Source organism: Dreissena polymorpha, chromosome 10 (genome assembly GCF_020536995.1).
Source record: "Dreissena polymorpha isolate Duluth1 chromosome 10, UMN_Dpol_1.0, whole genome shotgun sequence".
Lineage (NCBI taxonomy): Eukaryota > Metazoa > Mollusca > Bivalvia > Myida > Dreissenidae > Dreissena > Dreissena polymorpha.
Window position 1 is genome coordinate 11,979,174 of NC_068364.1, and position 14,266 is coordinate 11,993,439.

The following is a 14,266-nucleotide window of genomic DNA, read 5'->3' on the forward strand; positions in this document are numbered from 1 at the left end:
CTAAGAAGAGACTTCCTTGAAATGAAAAATACCATAAAAGTGATCAGTGTTGTCCCTGACAGGCTGTGCAGACTGCACAAGTCTAATATGGAACACTTTAGGCACATGCAATAAGCATGGTTTTCCCAGATCGCATTTTAAATATATGCTGCTGATTTCTTGTTTTTTTATGTTGCCCTATTTAAGATAAACAACACTATAAACAAATTGTTTCAAATTGTTGCGAGGTTGTTGTTTTATGATAATAAAACATAAACTAAAAGGCGCTCCCACATATATAAGATATGTGTCCAAACAACAACAGAGGAAAATTATTCATAATATAATTTTGTATAGAATGTATTGTCTGAAAAAAATGAAATATCATTCTCAGCTAAACTTTTCCAACATTCATTAATCCCAATGTTCTGAATTTCTTGGCAACTTTCATACTTTGGGAAATTACTAGTGTGACCTTTCATGCAACATCTCATAATAGAAAGATAATTTGCCCATCAAATGTCATGAAAACAGTAGTTGGACTTCAATTATGCCACGTCAATTGTATCAATATCTCCAATTGTTTAAAAAAAAAGATATACTTTTTGCTTTTGTTCAATTAAAAAACTAGAAAATACATTTCTCTGCCGAAAAATTAAACATAATGCTTTTTTTTAACAAGGTGGTTAAATTGTATTTGCCTTTATTTATATAATAAGAAATATGAGGCCTTCTTCACAACACTGTCAATTGTAATGCATGGAAAATACAAACAATTTGTGTATGGGGAATTCAACGCGAATAAAATTAATGCAAACTGATATTAACTCACCTTTCTTGTTCCTTTTGTCGTTCCCGGTTGAACCGTCTGCGATTTTTACTACTCCGCCTATTGGGTGTGTCCGTTAATCCTTCTGACTTGGCTTCACCATCTAACAACGCTTCATCGCTGTCCAAATTATCACCCGAAGATTCCATAATTTCCTCCTCATCCCTTTCCTTTTCTGTCCGACAATCACCCAACTTAGATATTGCACTTTTTTCCCCATCTTCACTAACGTCATCATCATCGTCATGAGCTCTACTTCCCACCCTCTCTTTAACTTGTTCTATCACACTTCCGATTGCACTAAACTTATCCACATCCATTTTGCGAGTTTCAAAACTACCTTCTTTCTTAAGGATTCCTTTCACTTCAGAGTCTTTCTCAGTCTCTTTGGAGTCTTTACTACTCTCCTGTGACGATTCTTTATGTAAAGCTTTGTTTATATCACGCACAGTGGGCATTGCACCAGAATTCGGACGTATCCCCAACTGACCTTTGTGTAACACAGATAGCTTTTCTTCCAGTTGAGATTTAAGAATGTTTTTAGTTGACAAGTCAAGGTGACTGGTCGTTATTTTTTCTACCGATTTTGTTGTCTGGCTCTCTTCGCTTTTTACTGGTTCGAAACCACGAGATTTTACGCTGGAAGGTTTGAGACTTTCAGATGATGCACCGGTATCGATGATGCGGTATTGACTGTTCAGATCGGTGTTTGAAACTGTGACGGTATCTGAAAATGAACAATTTATGTTTTTTCTTTTACTAAATGTGTATCATTTAAACTATATCAAAGTATTAATCAAGCACATAAAAATCATCTCTTTCATGATATGTTTCACCTCACTAAGCTTTTTAAAGTTGTTCTTTATAAATGGACTAATGTTTCACCTCACTTAGCTTTTCAAAGTTGTTCTTTATAAATGGACTAAACAAAGCAATAGCATAATGACGTCAAAGGAAATGACGTCACAATTCCAAAACAACATGATTGAAATTAGCGCCAAAAACAATCCCAAGTTAATACAAAGACATTGTTAAAATAATAATATCATCATAAAGAAAATAATTAAAAAAAAATATGAACAACAAAAATTACAATAATATTATCATTAATAATATCTTAACTGTCAATGAACAATTTAATAACTATAATTATACAGAATAAAATTAACAATAAATTTCGACAGCAATAATAACAATAATAACAGACAATAGTAAGTATAATAATTGAAAAAAAAAATTCATCATCATCATCATTATTATCATTATCATTATTACCAACACCACCATCATTATTATCATCATTATTATTCTGTGGTCAATAATCATACACTTAAAAAAAACAGACCATTTTGGAGAAAAATGCAATTTTGGGTTTGGGAATTTTTCAGCGCCAAAAAAAACCCTGAAGTGGGGAAAACTTGTTAAATGTAACTGCATTATAATTCCAATTAGAAGAACAAAATCATAATTTATAGTTACATGTTTTGTTTGATGAAATTTAGATAAAATTGGTATACAATAATCATTAGGGTCTTCTTCTAAAAAATAAAATAGGGAAATTTGGATTTTTTTTGTTAGAGATAGGCCATTAACAGACCCATAGATAGGCCAGGAAAAGGCTTGACAAAACATACACAAAATAATAATGATGTAGGAGAGTAGATTAACTATTCAAATACATCATCAACGTATTAACAGAAACTTTGTAGGAAGCATTTTTTAAGTTTTATGAAATACGTATATTCATATTTGGCAAACCTTGATTGATAACCGTCAATCCACTGACATCCGTCACTGAGGTCGACCTTGAAGGCCCGCGTGAGCCGACCCTTGACCCGGGCTGGGACAGAGTCTGTGCAGCATGCTGCGCGATTAGCTCCCTTTGAGCCTTCACTGACAAGCCGGAGAGGATCTCGGGATCAGGCGGTTTCACGAGACTGCAAGCGAGCGGGGAGATCTTTGCTGCTTTTTCAACCTCCTCAAATGTGACAGGCTAGAAACAAATAAAATAATTGGTCTATGGAAGGTTTGAAATAAATGATTGTTTAATGGATTGATTGATGGAATAAATTATTGGTTTATGGAAGGTTCTTTGAAATAAATTATTGTTAAATGGATTGAGTGATGAAATAAACTAATGGTTTTAAGAAGGTCCTTTGGACTATTGATTGTTTAATGGGGTGATCGATGAAATACAATATTCAAGGTTTAAGGAAGGTTCTTTTTTTTACTATATTAAAATGTCGGATTTTAGCTGCTTTTTCAATGTTCTAGCAGGTGATATTGTTGATGAAGTTATTGTTATTGATGATATTGCAAATCCTGAACTTTAAATAACTGAATCAGGACATCAGCTGAAAGAAATTAAGTTCTTAAGACATATACTAAATCCAATAATACAGGCTTTTCCCCAGTCGGTTTTAGCACAGCCGGCCTGCGGTGCCTGGACTTTAAAATAAATTTTACTGTGGCACTTGTTTTTATTATCATGTCTTTATGATTGTTATTTAATATAATAATATAAATGACTTTAATAAAATAATTTGAGTTCAAACAAATAAAAAAAAAAGTTAATATAGCTCTGAAGTAATGTAGATTTTCATTTAGAACATGAAGCAAATAAAACAAATCTATACCCTAAATGGCCAGCCCCCCCCCCCCCCCCCCCCCCCCCCCGCCCACCCTACCGCATCAACTCCTTTCCGCCCTACCTTTCTGCTGACTTGCCTCAGGCCAAATTCCTGTAGAAATGCCTGCAATACTTTTTGCTTTGGAACGCATATATTACCTCATACGCTGTATGTATCACCAATAAGTGTATTCTCCCTCATGAGTTTATAAATAAAAGTGTTATATCTGTACAAAATATTACTGCTGACTAGTTTTGGGATGATAAAATTAAGAAGGTCAACAAATCATACATGTATACAGCGAATACAATGTTCTGTCTAATCAGAACAAGGTAGTAAATTAGGGCTGAACTGCTGAGTAACAGCTGTTATCTCTGATTATTCACAAAGGAGGCTTTTTATTATATTTACAAATGTCTGCATGATGTCATTTCATCAGTGATTTGTTAATTCAATAGGATAAAACGAACTTGTTGGTATATTTATCTTCAAGAGGGAGGATATATTTTTTTCAAATGTTTGCATGAAATCATTAAACCTCTTATTTATTAATCTAATTCTTAGTAAGGTAGGAACATGTTACAAGCTTTGTCTGTTGATCACTGTATTAATATTTTACTTATTATTACCATGCATGTCTATTTCTTATAAATAAAGCAAAACATTGTGAATGCTTGGCATGAAATGCAATCGACACCAAAATTGATTTAGCCTTTTTAACCCTTTACCACTGAGAAACGTACTTTTACGCATGTGTAACATAGTCCCATAGAAAGTTAAATTTAACTGAAGACCTTTCGTACTAGAGTCAAGTTTTAAAGGCTTCATTTCCAACCCTTAGATACTGATGAGCAGCAAACTGCATAAAACCTGAACAGAAGCAACATAGAAGTTATGAGCATTTTTCGAAACCTAAACGCAAAGTGTGATGGACAGACAGACAGACGGACGGACGGATGGACGGACGGTCCAATCACTATATGCCCTCCTTCGGGGGCATAAAAATAATAGCTCAGAAAATACTGGTTGTACAGAAATTAATTTAATTAAATGTGTAGTAGAAGAACAGGGTTGATGCTTATCACCCAGTTCATCTTGTTTATGAACAGCTCAAGGCATGGCCTAACCAAACTTGTCATAGCAGTTACCTCCCATGTTTAAAGTGGTAATCACTGCTTTTGCTAGTGAAATAGACATTTGAAAGGATTTTATCCTCGTAATTTTTTTGAAACATATATATTGTAACTTTATGCAATTTTCTACATATATTGTCTTTTTTGTCTTGTTTGCTGTCAATTTGTTTGCAGTCAAATAACTATATAGTTTCAGCCATAAATAATGAAAATCACATATCATTGGTCCATCATCACATGGTTATTTGTTTATTTGGGGATTTTGATAAGAGGTTGAATGAGTTGAATATCAGAAATCTCAATGAGCATAAACACAGTTATTTTGCTCACTTAATATTTAACAGCCTGTGCCTTTTTCATTGACAGTATACCAATTGTTTATAAGTGCATGTTTAATTTCTTTCTAAAATCTATATTGTAGAGTGCAGGGGAATTAAGTTGCTGTATAATAAACTTAATAAACCAATTATTGCATTTATTGGAAAAGTTTTTCATATTTTATGGGAAATTTAAGTCATATTTTGGGGAAATGTTACTTTGTGCAATTGCGAAACAGCCTGCAAGTGGCTGTAATTTTGGGCAAAAAGTCCCTGAAACCCCTCAGTGAAACATTTACTCCACCGACCATCACTGAAACCCCTTAGTGTAACATTTACTCCACCCACCATCACTGAAACCCCTTTAAGTGTAACATTTACTCCACCCACCATCACTGAAATCCCTTAGTGTAACATTTACTCCACCCACCATCACTGAAACCCCTTAGTGTAACATTTACTCCACCCACCATCACTGAAACCCCTTTAAGTGTAACATTTACTCCACCCACCATCACTGAAACCCCTTTAAGTGTAACATTTACTCCACCCACCATCAAAAGACTGATTCTCACCTGAGTGGCAAATCTCGAACCCTGCTTCCTAGTTTTCCTTTTTGGGGGAGGAGGAAGTCCCTTCTTTTTTGCTGCCTCTTTCTTTTCTTCCTCTATGCTGGTGAACAGTTTAACCTTGTCAGCTAGACTTTGTCTGTAAAAAAAACAGAAAAGATTCAATATACTCGTGACCAGTTTAACCTTGTCAGCTAGACTTTGTCTGTAAAAAAACAGAAAAGATTCAATATACTTGTGAACAGTTTAACCTTGTCAGCTAGACTTTGTCTGTAAAAAAACAGAAAAGATTCAATATACTCATGAACAGTTTAACCTTGTCAGCTAGACTTTGTCTGTAAAAAAACAGAAAAGATTCAATATACTCGTGAACAGTTTAACCTTGTCAGCTAGACTTTGTCTGTAAGAGACAAATAACATTTAATATACTTTTGAACGGGTTCACTTTGTTGGCTAGACTTTGTCCGTAAAACACTGAAAACATCCCATATCTTAGAATGTTATATTGAAACTTTACTTTAAGTAACTGAAAACAAAACAAAAAGTTCCCATATAAAAATTATTTTAATGTATTATCATTTAGCAAACAATGAGACAATCATAAGAGAGCATAACTATAAACAGAAAATGATTAAAACTGCAATCACTGCCTTGGGTTTAAATCGGTTTGAGGGCAAGCTGAACTACATACTTACCCCAGAATTAATTACAAACCAAACACAGGTCTTAAATGATTACAATAAAATGAACCTACTGTAAGAAAATGAAAAACATGAATGCCAAAATGTGACCGGACAATCAAATACTACAACCATAATCTTAGTGTACTACTGTGTCACAAGTATAGGAAATCTGTTATCAAGATAATAGCCGACAGGGTTTAAAGTTATTAGAATACATACCGGTAACCACACTTTGAGTTGACTTTTTTTTTCAGTCCATGAGCAAAAAAAACCCATTCATTGTTTAATTCCCAATTCTAAACCTAACTTTAGTCTCCAAAACTGAATAATTTAGATTAAAGGTAATTACAACAAGATGTGTTTGTGAAACACAATGTCCCCCTATATGATGTTTGACATTGTAGGATGAGCTTGACCTTGTGAAGGATGACCTTGACCTTTCACCACTCAAAATGTGCAGCTCCATGAGATACACATGCATGCCAAATATCAAGTTGCTATCTTCAATATTGCAAAAGTATTCATAAAATAAGTGATTTGGGCCACATATATTTGACCTCTGACCTTGAAGGACGACCTTGACCTTTCACCACTCAAAATGAGCAGCTCCATGAGATGCACATGCATGCCAAATATCAAGTTGCTTTCTTCAATATTGCAAACGTATTCATAAAATGAGCGATTTTGGCCACATATAATTGACCTCTGACCTTGAAGGATGACCTTGACCTTGACCTTTCACCACTCAAAATGTGCAGCTCCATGAGATACACATGCATGCCAAATATCAAGTTGCTATCTTCAATATTGCAAAAGTATTCATAAAATGAGCAATTTTGGCCACATATATTTGACCTCTGACCTTGAAGGATGACCTTGACCTTGACCTTTCACCACTCAAAATGTGCAGCTTCATTAGATACACATGCATGCCAATTATGAAGTTGCTATCTTCAATATAGCAAAAGTTATTGCAAAATGTTAAAGTTGGCGCAAACAGACAGACCAACAGACCAACAGACAGACCAACAGACAGGGCAAAAACAATATGTCCCCCACTACTATAGTGGGGGACATAAAAATTATTAATGTATCTTATTAATTTATTTTTGTTCATTTAAACATCAATTAAATAAGATATACATGTACTACAGCTATTATAACTGTAAAAGCACATAAATCATTAAAGCAAATAAGTTTCATTACATTATATAACAAAATACAAACTGTTATAAATTCCCTATAAACACTCATATTCGTTAAATCAATTTTACATGTTATCACCGAAAACACTACATGATCAATGTTTGCATATTTATTTACATTAAGAAAACGTTCAAACATTTGCCTACGCTATCTGGGCAAGCTTCAGTCTGTCCTCATCAATAACATGCACACTAAATCATGAACGCAAACTTGAGCTACTAAAAATTTATGCCATTTTTATAATATCATTCAAGGTGACCACCCACTCCTATTATCTTATCTTCAATATTTTTCAGTTTATGATTAAGTTTTATTTATAAATTTAGGATATTTGTTTTATTTATGTTTGTTTTTACCCAAGGGAGACAAGGTTTTTTTTAAAGGCTTTTGCAAAGGAAAACATGCCTTATACTGTCTACAAGTGATAATAAAGAGAATACTTGTTAAGTGATGAATACAGATAAATTTATTTCATGAGGCTTAGAAAAATTAAAACATGAACCTTGGTGAGCGGTTCACTTCACGTTTTCATGCTGAGCAAAATTTTAATAAACTAATCTGCATTTGACACTAACCTGGTATTCTGTTCATCCTGTCATATTAACATTTTCCTGTCTTTTTTTCAAAAGTAAACACAAGAAAAAAAGCTGAAAAACTTCCAAATAAGTTAAGGGATGTAATGAAAATAAATTCAGATTAAACATGTACAAGTATTCCATTAGAAACACAGTTAGCAACATTAGGGTCATTATGTGATTTTTTTGCTATTTCAGTCTTTAGCACAATTACTAAACCATATATTGCGACCATTTTGATATAAATACAAGGACCATCCATGCTGTGTCCCTGCAAACTAACTTCTTATGGATGATCTATTCCTTAAACAGCTTTTATAACAGAAAGACCAGATTATTAATTTTGCTCTATGTTATTATATTCATTCATATATAACACCACGCAATCAGGTGCTAATACAACTTACACCTGGGGATAATTGATAACTTGGTATGACAAAATGAATTAACACATGATCACTATAATGGTCACAAAGATTTTTATTTTATGCTTTCCGGTGGTTTATAGAGAAATATCAGTGAAATAAAATTGGTATTCCACAGTTTTAAACAGTGAAAGATATCGATATTTTTCACTGGTTTACTGTGCAATGACGTCATTTTTTGGACGAAATGACATCATTAATCCAGCAAAATTATGCAGTTAAACTTATTTACAATGTAAATAAACGTTGAAAAAAGCATAAAATAAAAAGAAAATATGTTGGATTCGATGGAATATCGATTTTATTTCACTCTTGATCATAGAAAATATATATTTTCACTTGTGGCTTCGCCACTCGTGAAAATATTGTTTTCTATGATCACTCGTGAAATAAAATCAATATTCCACCAAATCCAACAAATATCCTCTATATATTTAGTAAGAAGAAAGTGACACAATAATCATTTGACCCACATTCTGGGAAAACGGGGCTTAATGCATGAGCGTAAGAAAACTGGGCTTAATGCATGAGCGTAATGTGTCATCCCAGATTAGCCTGCACAGTATGAACATGCATTAAACCCCATTTTCCCAGATCACAGTTAATATATTTTCACAAACCAAAGATTTCTTACAACCTGACCAATGATGTTGAAATGCACTTCTAACTTCATTAAGAAAAGAACGGTTCTGTACTTTGTCCAAATGTATTAAACTTCCAATTAAGTAAGATGGGGATACAACTCTATTTACTTCTTCAGTGTGGTGATACAGACAAAATTATAATATATATAATTGTCAAAGTAATGTAGAGATGAAGATGTCCATTAATTGATGGATTTAATATATACTTGCATTAGAAGAGGTAAGATTTGTTCATGTCAAATGTTTATGTTTTTCACACAATTTCACTAATTGAGAAAGCATATATATTTCAGCAGAGAGTTGTCAAAAACAACATGGCTGACACCATCATTGTAAGCAAGGTGTGTTGATTGCTTGCTATTTTCTAATTGATGAGAAACTAAATCAATGTTTCTGTTTATGCTTTAAGCACTCATATTCAAGGTATTAAATAACATGGCACCAAAAATCTAATGAAATAACATATTATTTTAGTCTAAATATTTATGAAGAATTAAACTGAAAGTGAGAGTATATACTTTAATAATAAAAGAAGAAACTTTTGAACACTTGTTTTAATATCTGTTTGTATTGGTGTTTGTTATGTCATAATATACCATTTAATGCATACGGTTTTCATGCATGATCCAACAAACTGTGACAGCAGTTAGTCCTGACACAACCAATAAGACACAATTTCAGAGCACTTGTTATATCTATTATTGCAATATATTGTAATCTATCATATAAATAAAACTAAGCAAAATACTTTTTTGCCCAGTTTAGGTTTAAAAACAGACCACAATCACCTTGAAAATTGTATTCCTCTTTACAAAACGTGGTAAAAATATAAACTTATCCCCACTTCCTCTTTAAATCCATAAAAATCCTTTATCAGAAGACAATCTTATCTAGTGAATATTCATAAACCACAAAATCCTAAAATAATTCAAGTATGTAAATGAAAATAAAATCAGCTGATACTGTTACACTTGTGCACAAATCAACAATTTTAGACAACTTGGCCCAGCAAATTATGACATTATACCCGAATAAGGTATTTCTCAATGTAACTGCAACGCTCGTGTCCACAATGATTCAAGTACAAACGAAGGTGAATGTCACTTAACACCTTTAAGCCCGCACTCTGCATATATAACCCAATATCAAAAATATTATGCAGTTGACAAGTTGTATACAAACTGGATTGTAAGATTGTAAACCTCCGTGACACTGTTATTCTAAACCGAGGGAGGAGGTACAATATAAACACTGTTTCCACCTACTGGGGGATCGTTTTTCATTGACATAATAACAATAAAGTTGCTTCGCCTGCGGCCCAAGGGTCAACCATAGCCTGACTCAGTACCGTAACATTTATTCATTGCTGTACTATTATGTCACTATAATTTGCGCTTACTTTGAAGGTTAACGTTTCAAACTTACATTTAAGCACTTTAATGCACTTTAATTTACACTTAAAACTAACAACATGTGATTGTACTGATGATGCACTCAATAAGAAAACTTAATTGCATTTAAAATATTGACTTTAAATGATTATACCCTAGTCTATTGTATTGTTCCCTTAAGGGTATAGACAGGAAACATTTAGATTTTTGTATTACCATTACCAAGATTTTACTTATTTGTTCTATTAAACCTTAAATGGCAAGGTATAAGCAGTAAGGTAAAATATGTTACCAAGGTAATCTATTAGATAAACATATTTGTAAAGTTTTCTTCCAAAATAATACAAATTTTAGATGGTAGTTTAACCCTTTACCACTTAGTGACGCATTTGTTTTCCGTTAGAAAATTTAATTCGAGACTCTTTTTTACTTGATTCAAGTTTTAACGGCTTCATTTCCAACCCTTAGTTACTGATGAGCAGCAAACAGCATAACACCTGAACAGACTGCAAGTTACTCGCACTCTGTTCTGGTTTTATGCTTGTTGCAAAAGCCAGTTTCACTTTGCTTCTTATGGAGGAGAGGGTTAGTGTCTTGAACCCAAGAGCAATGTTTGAGAATAATATTAACATTTTTTTAAACAATGTTTTTTCATTTAATGGGCATTTCACAATGTTTCAACTGATTGAAATTTTAAATATGGAACAAGTTGGGTTCTAATGAAATCAATTAGAGCAGCAAGTGAAATGTAACTTATACAAACAAATCAGTTTTTTATATAATATATTTTAGAAAACAACAGTCCATTAAATAAGATTTGCTATATCAACCACATAAATAGATCAATTCTATCTTGATTGCATAACCACATAATTTGGTACATTTAATCTGTATTGCATAATCACTTAAACTTATTTTCATCTGTATTGCATAATCACTTAAACTTATTTTCATCTGTATTGCATAAACACTTATTTTTCATCTGCATTGCATTAACTACTAAAATTGATTTTCATTTGTATTGCATAAACACTTAAACTGATTTTTCATCTGTATTGCATAAACACTTAAATTGATTTTCATATGTATTGCATAAACACTTAATTGCTTCATTTGCATTGCATAAACACTTAAATTGATTTTCATCTGTATTTCATAAACACTTAAAAACTTATTTTTCATCTGTATCTCATAAACACTTAAATTGATTTTCATCTGTATTGCATAAACACTTAAAAACTGATTTTTCATCTGTATTTCATAAACACTAAAATTGATTTTCATCTGTATTGCATAAACACTTAAATTTATTTTTCATCTGTATTGCATAAACACATAAACACTTAAATTGATTTGCATCTGTATTGCATAAACACTTAATTGCTTCATTTGCATTGCATAAACACTTAAATTGATTTTCATCTGTATTGCATAAACACTTAAACTGATTTTCATCTGTATTACATAAACACTTAAACTGATTTTCATCTGTATTGCATAAACAATTAAACTGATTTTCATCTGTATTGCAAAGATTGCTTAAATTTCATTTTAGGTTGTATTCATAATCACGTAAATTGATAGATGTTATCTTGATTTCAAAACTGCATAAATTGATACATTTTATGTTGATTGCATGACCGCATAAATTGATACATTTTACCTCAATTTCATGGAAAGCATAGATTGATACATTTTACCTCGATTTCATGGAAAGCATACAGGGTTTTTTTTTCCACTTTTTGGGAAGATAGCCCATGGCTTTGGAATTGGGAATTTTATCGGCATTTTCATGAAATTGGGAAAAAAAAATTTCACACGAAAAGTAGTGGACTTTTAAATTAGGGAAATAATAAATTTGACATAACTCTTTATAATTATTCAAATTAAAAGAACAAAATCATATAATACTTTGTTAGATGTAACTGAATTAAAATTGAGATAAAATATGCATTAGACACTTCTTTCTAAAAAAAAATATAAAAAAAAAATATTTTTTTTTTTTTTGGAATTTGGGAATTTTTTGCCACATTTTGTGAAAAAAGTATACTTTTTGGGATTGGAACATAGCCGAAAAAAAAAATAGCAGAATTTCGGCTATAAAATCGGGCCAAAAAAAACCCTGGCATAAATTGATACATTTTACTTGGATGGCATGAAAAGCATAAATTGATACGTTTTACCTCGATTTCATAGAAAGCATAAATTGATACATTTTACCTCAATTTCATGAAAAAATTATATTGATACATTTTACATCAATGGCATGGAAAGCATAAATTGATACATTTTACTTTGATGGCATGGAAAGCATACATTGATAATTTTACCTCCATCGCATGTAAGCATTGGGCTCATAAGATACTCTTTGGAATGATTCCTAGGCCTAACAAGTACTAAGTGCTTTTGGAAGGAACAACTTAACAGCATGATTGGCGCAGGGATCAAGCACAGGACCTACCATTTCTTTAGGCGAACACCAAGTCAACTCTAACACTAACCATACTTCAGAATCTTATGAATGAGATTTGTGCAGCTTACCTGGAGAGTTCATCAGCAGCGTCACGGTTTTCTTCCTCAGTTGTCATGACGACACCAGCAGTTGCCTCCCTTTTCTCAGTGGCCTCTTCCTCCTCCTTATCCGCTATTTCCGCAGCCAGCTTCACTTCGTCTTCTGTAACTGGCAGCGTTCTACATCGTTCCCGCTTCTTACGATCAATATACCTTTTGGCACCACTAGCAGACGATTTTCTTTCCTTTTCCGCCTTTTGTGCTTCCTGCATCTGAAGAAACATGGACGCCTTTGCAGAAACGCTCAATTTTACGGGGTCGTCTTCACCGATGTTTTCTTCTATGCTTAAACTTCTGAAACTCTCCCCATCGGAACCGACTCAAAATTCCCGAATCGGCTTTCGAGTCCTGGGCACCATAAAACTCGAACTTCTTCTTTAACGAGTTCATGGTTTCAGATGCTTGGCCTTCTGGGATAGCGTTGAGCTCTGCAGTAGTTATTGGTAGCGTTTTGTGACGCTGGTTTCGCGAACGTCGCTCTTTTCTGAACGGTTGTGGGAACTCAGTTGGCTTATTCTGTCCGGCTTTCTCTGGTTTCTGGACTGCCTCAAAAACGCTAGTGGATGCCCTCTTCAAAACCTCGGCTCTGAATTTCTTTACAGTCTCTAAACTGAAAATAGAAAGCCATCATACTTTAATTAAATAAATTTATTGGAGCTTTCAGAGCACCTATAGAAAGAATATTCCATTAGAGAGTCATCATTAGTGACACTATATATATATACATACTGATAAATATTGACCAGTACATACTTAAAATTTAAAACTAAAAGAAAGAACGGTTAACAGCTTTAACTTTATTTCTAAAACACTATTCTCCAAACATAATCACCCCATTGGTGCAAAAAGGTTCCATATGCCTTCTTATTTCAATGTCGCATGGTACCTTTTTGCACAGAGAGGGCAAAAGTCAAGCCATTAATCGGGAACTGTTGGTCTTCAGAGGAATGTTATGACATGGGGGTTATGGCCCAATAGCGAATATAAAACCAGCCTATAAAAGGCCCTTGAATACTTACAGGAACCATCCTGTCCAGCGGAGCATGGTTATTCCTAACCGGAACAGAAATATGAGCAGTTTTAGACAGAGAACAAGCAAGACCCATGTACCATATATGAGCCCATTCATGATGTAACTCAGCCCAACTTTTACACCACTTAGTACCTTCAACATTATCAGTTTTCCATCCATTTTTTGGAGGGGGGGGCTGTTTTATTTCACATAATTTATATGTTTTGTATAACTATTGTTTTTTAACACAAGTTAAAAGCTTAAGTCCAATTTAATTCCAATTTCCACACACAACTCACCAC

The 14,266-nt window shown here is 33.2% G+C and overlaps 1 protein-coding gene across 1 annotated transcript in view; it reads right to left on the minus strand.

Moving 5' to 3' along the window:
• LOC127847988 (microtubule-associated protein futsch-like) overlaps window positions 1-14,266 on the minus strand; it is a 196,489-nt gene that overhangs the window by 44,330 nt on the left and 137,893 nt on the right. The window contains 5 exon segments of the mRNA XM_052380241.1: window positions 812-1,535; window positions 2,567-2,801; window positions 5,464-5,596; window positions 12,923-13,267; window positions 13,269-13,562. Of these exon segments, the coding sequence (XP_052236201.1) occupies window positions 812-1,535; window positions 2,567-2,801; window positions 5,464-5,596; window positions 12,923-13,267; window positions 13,269-13,562 (1,731 nt within the window).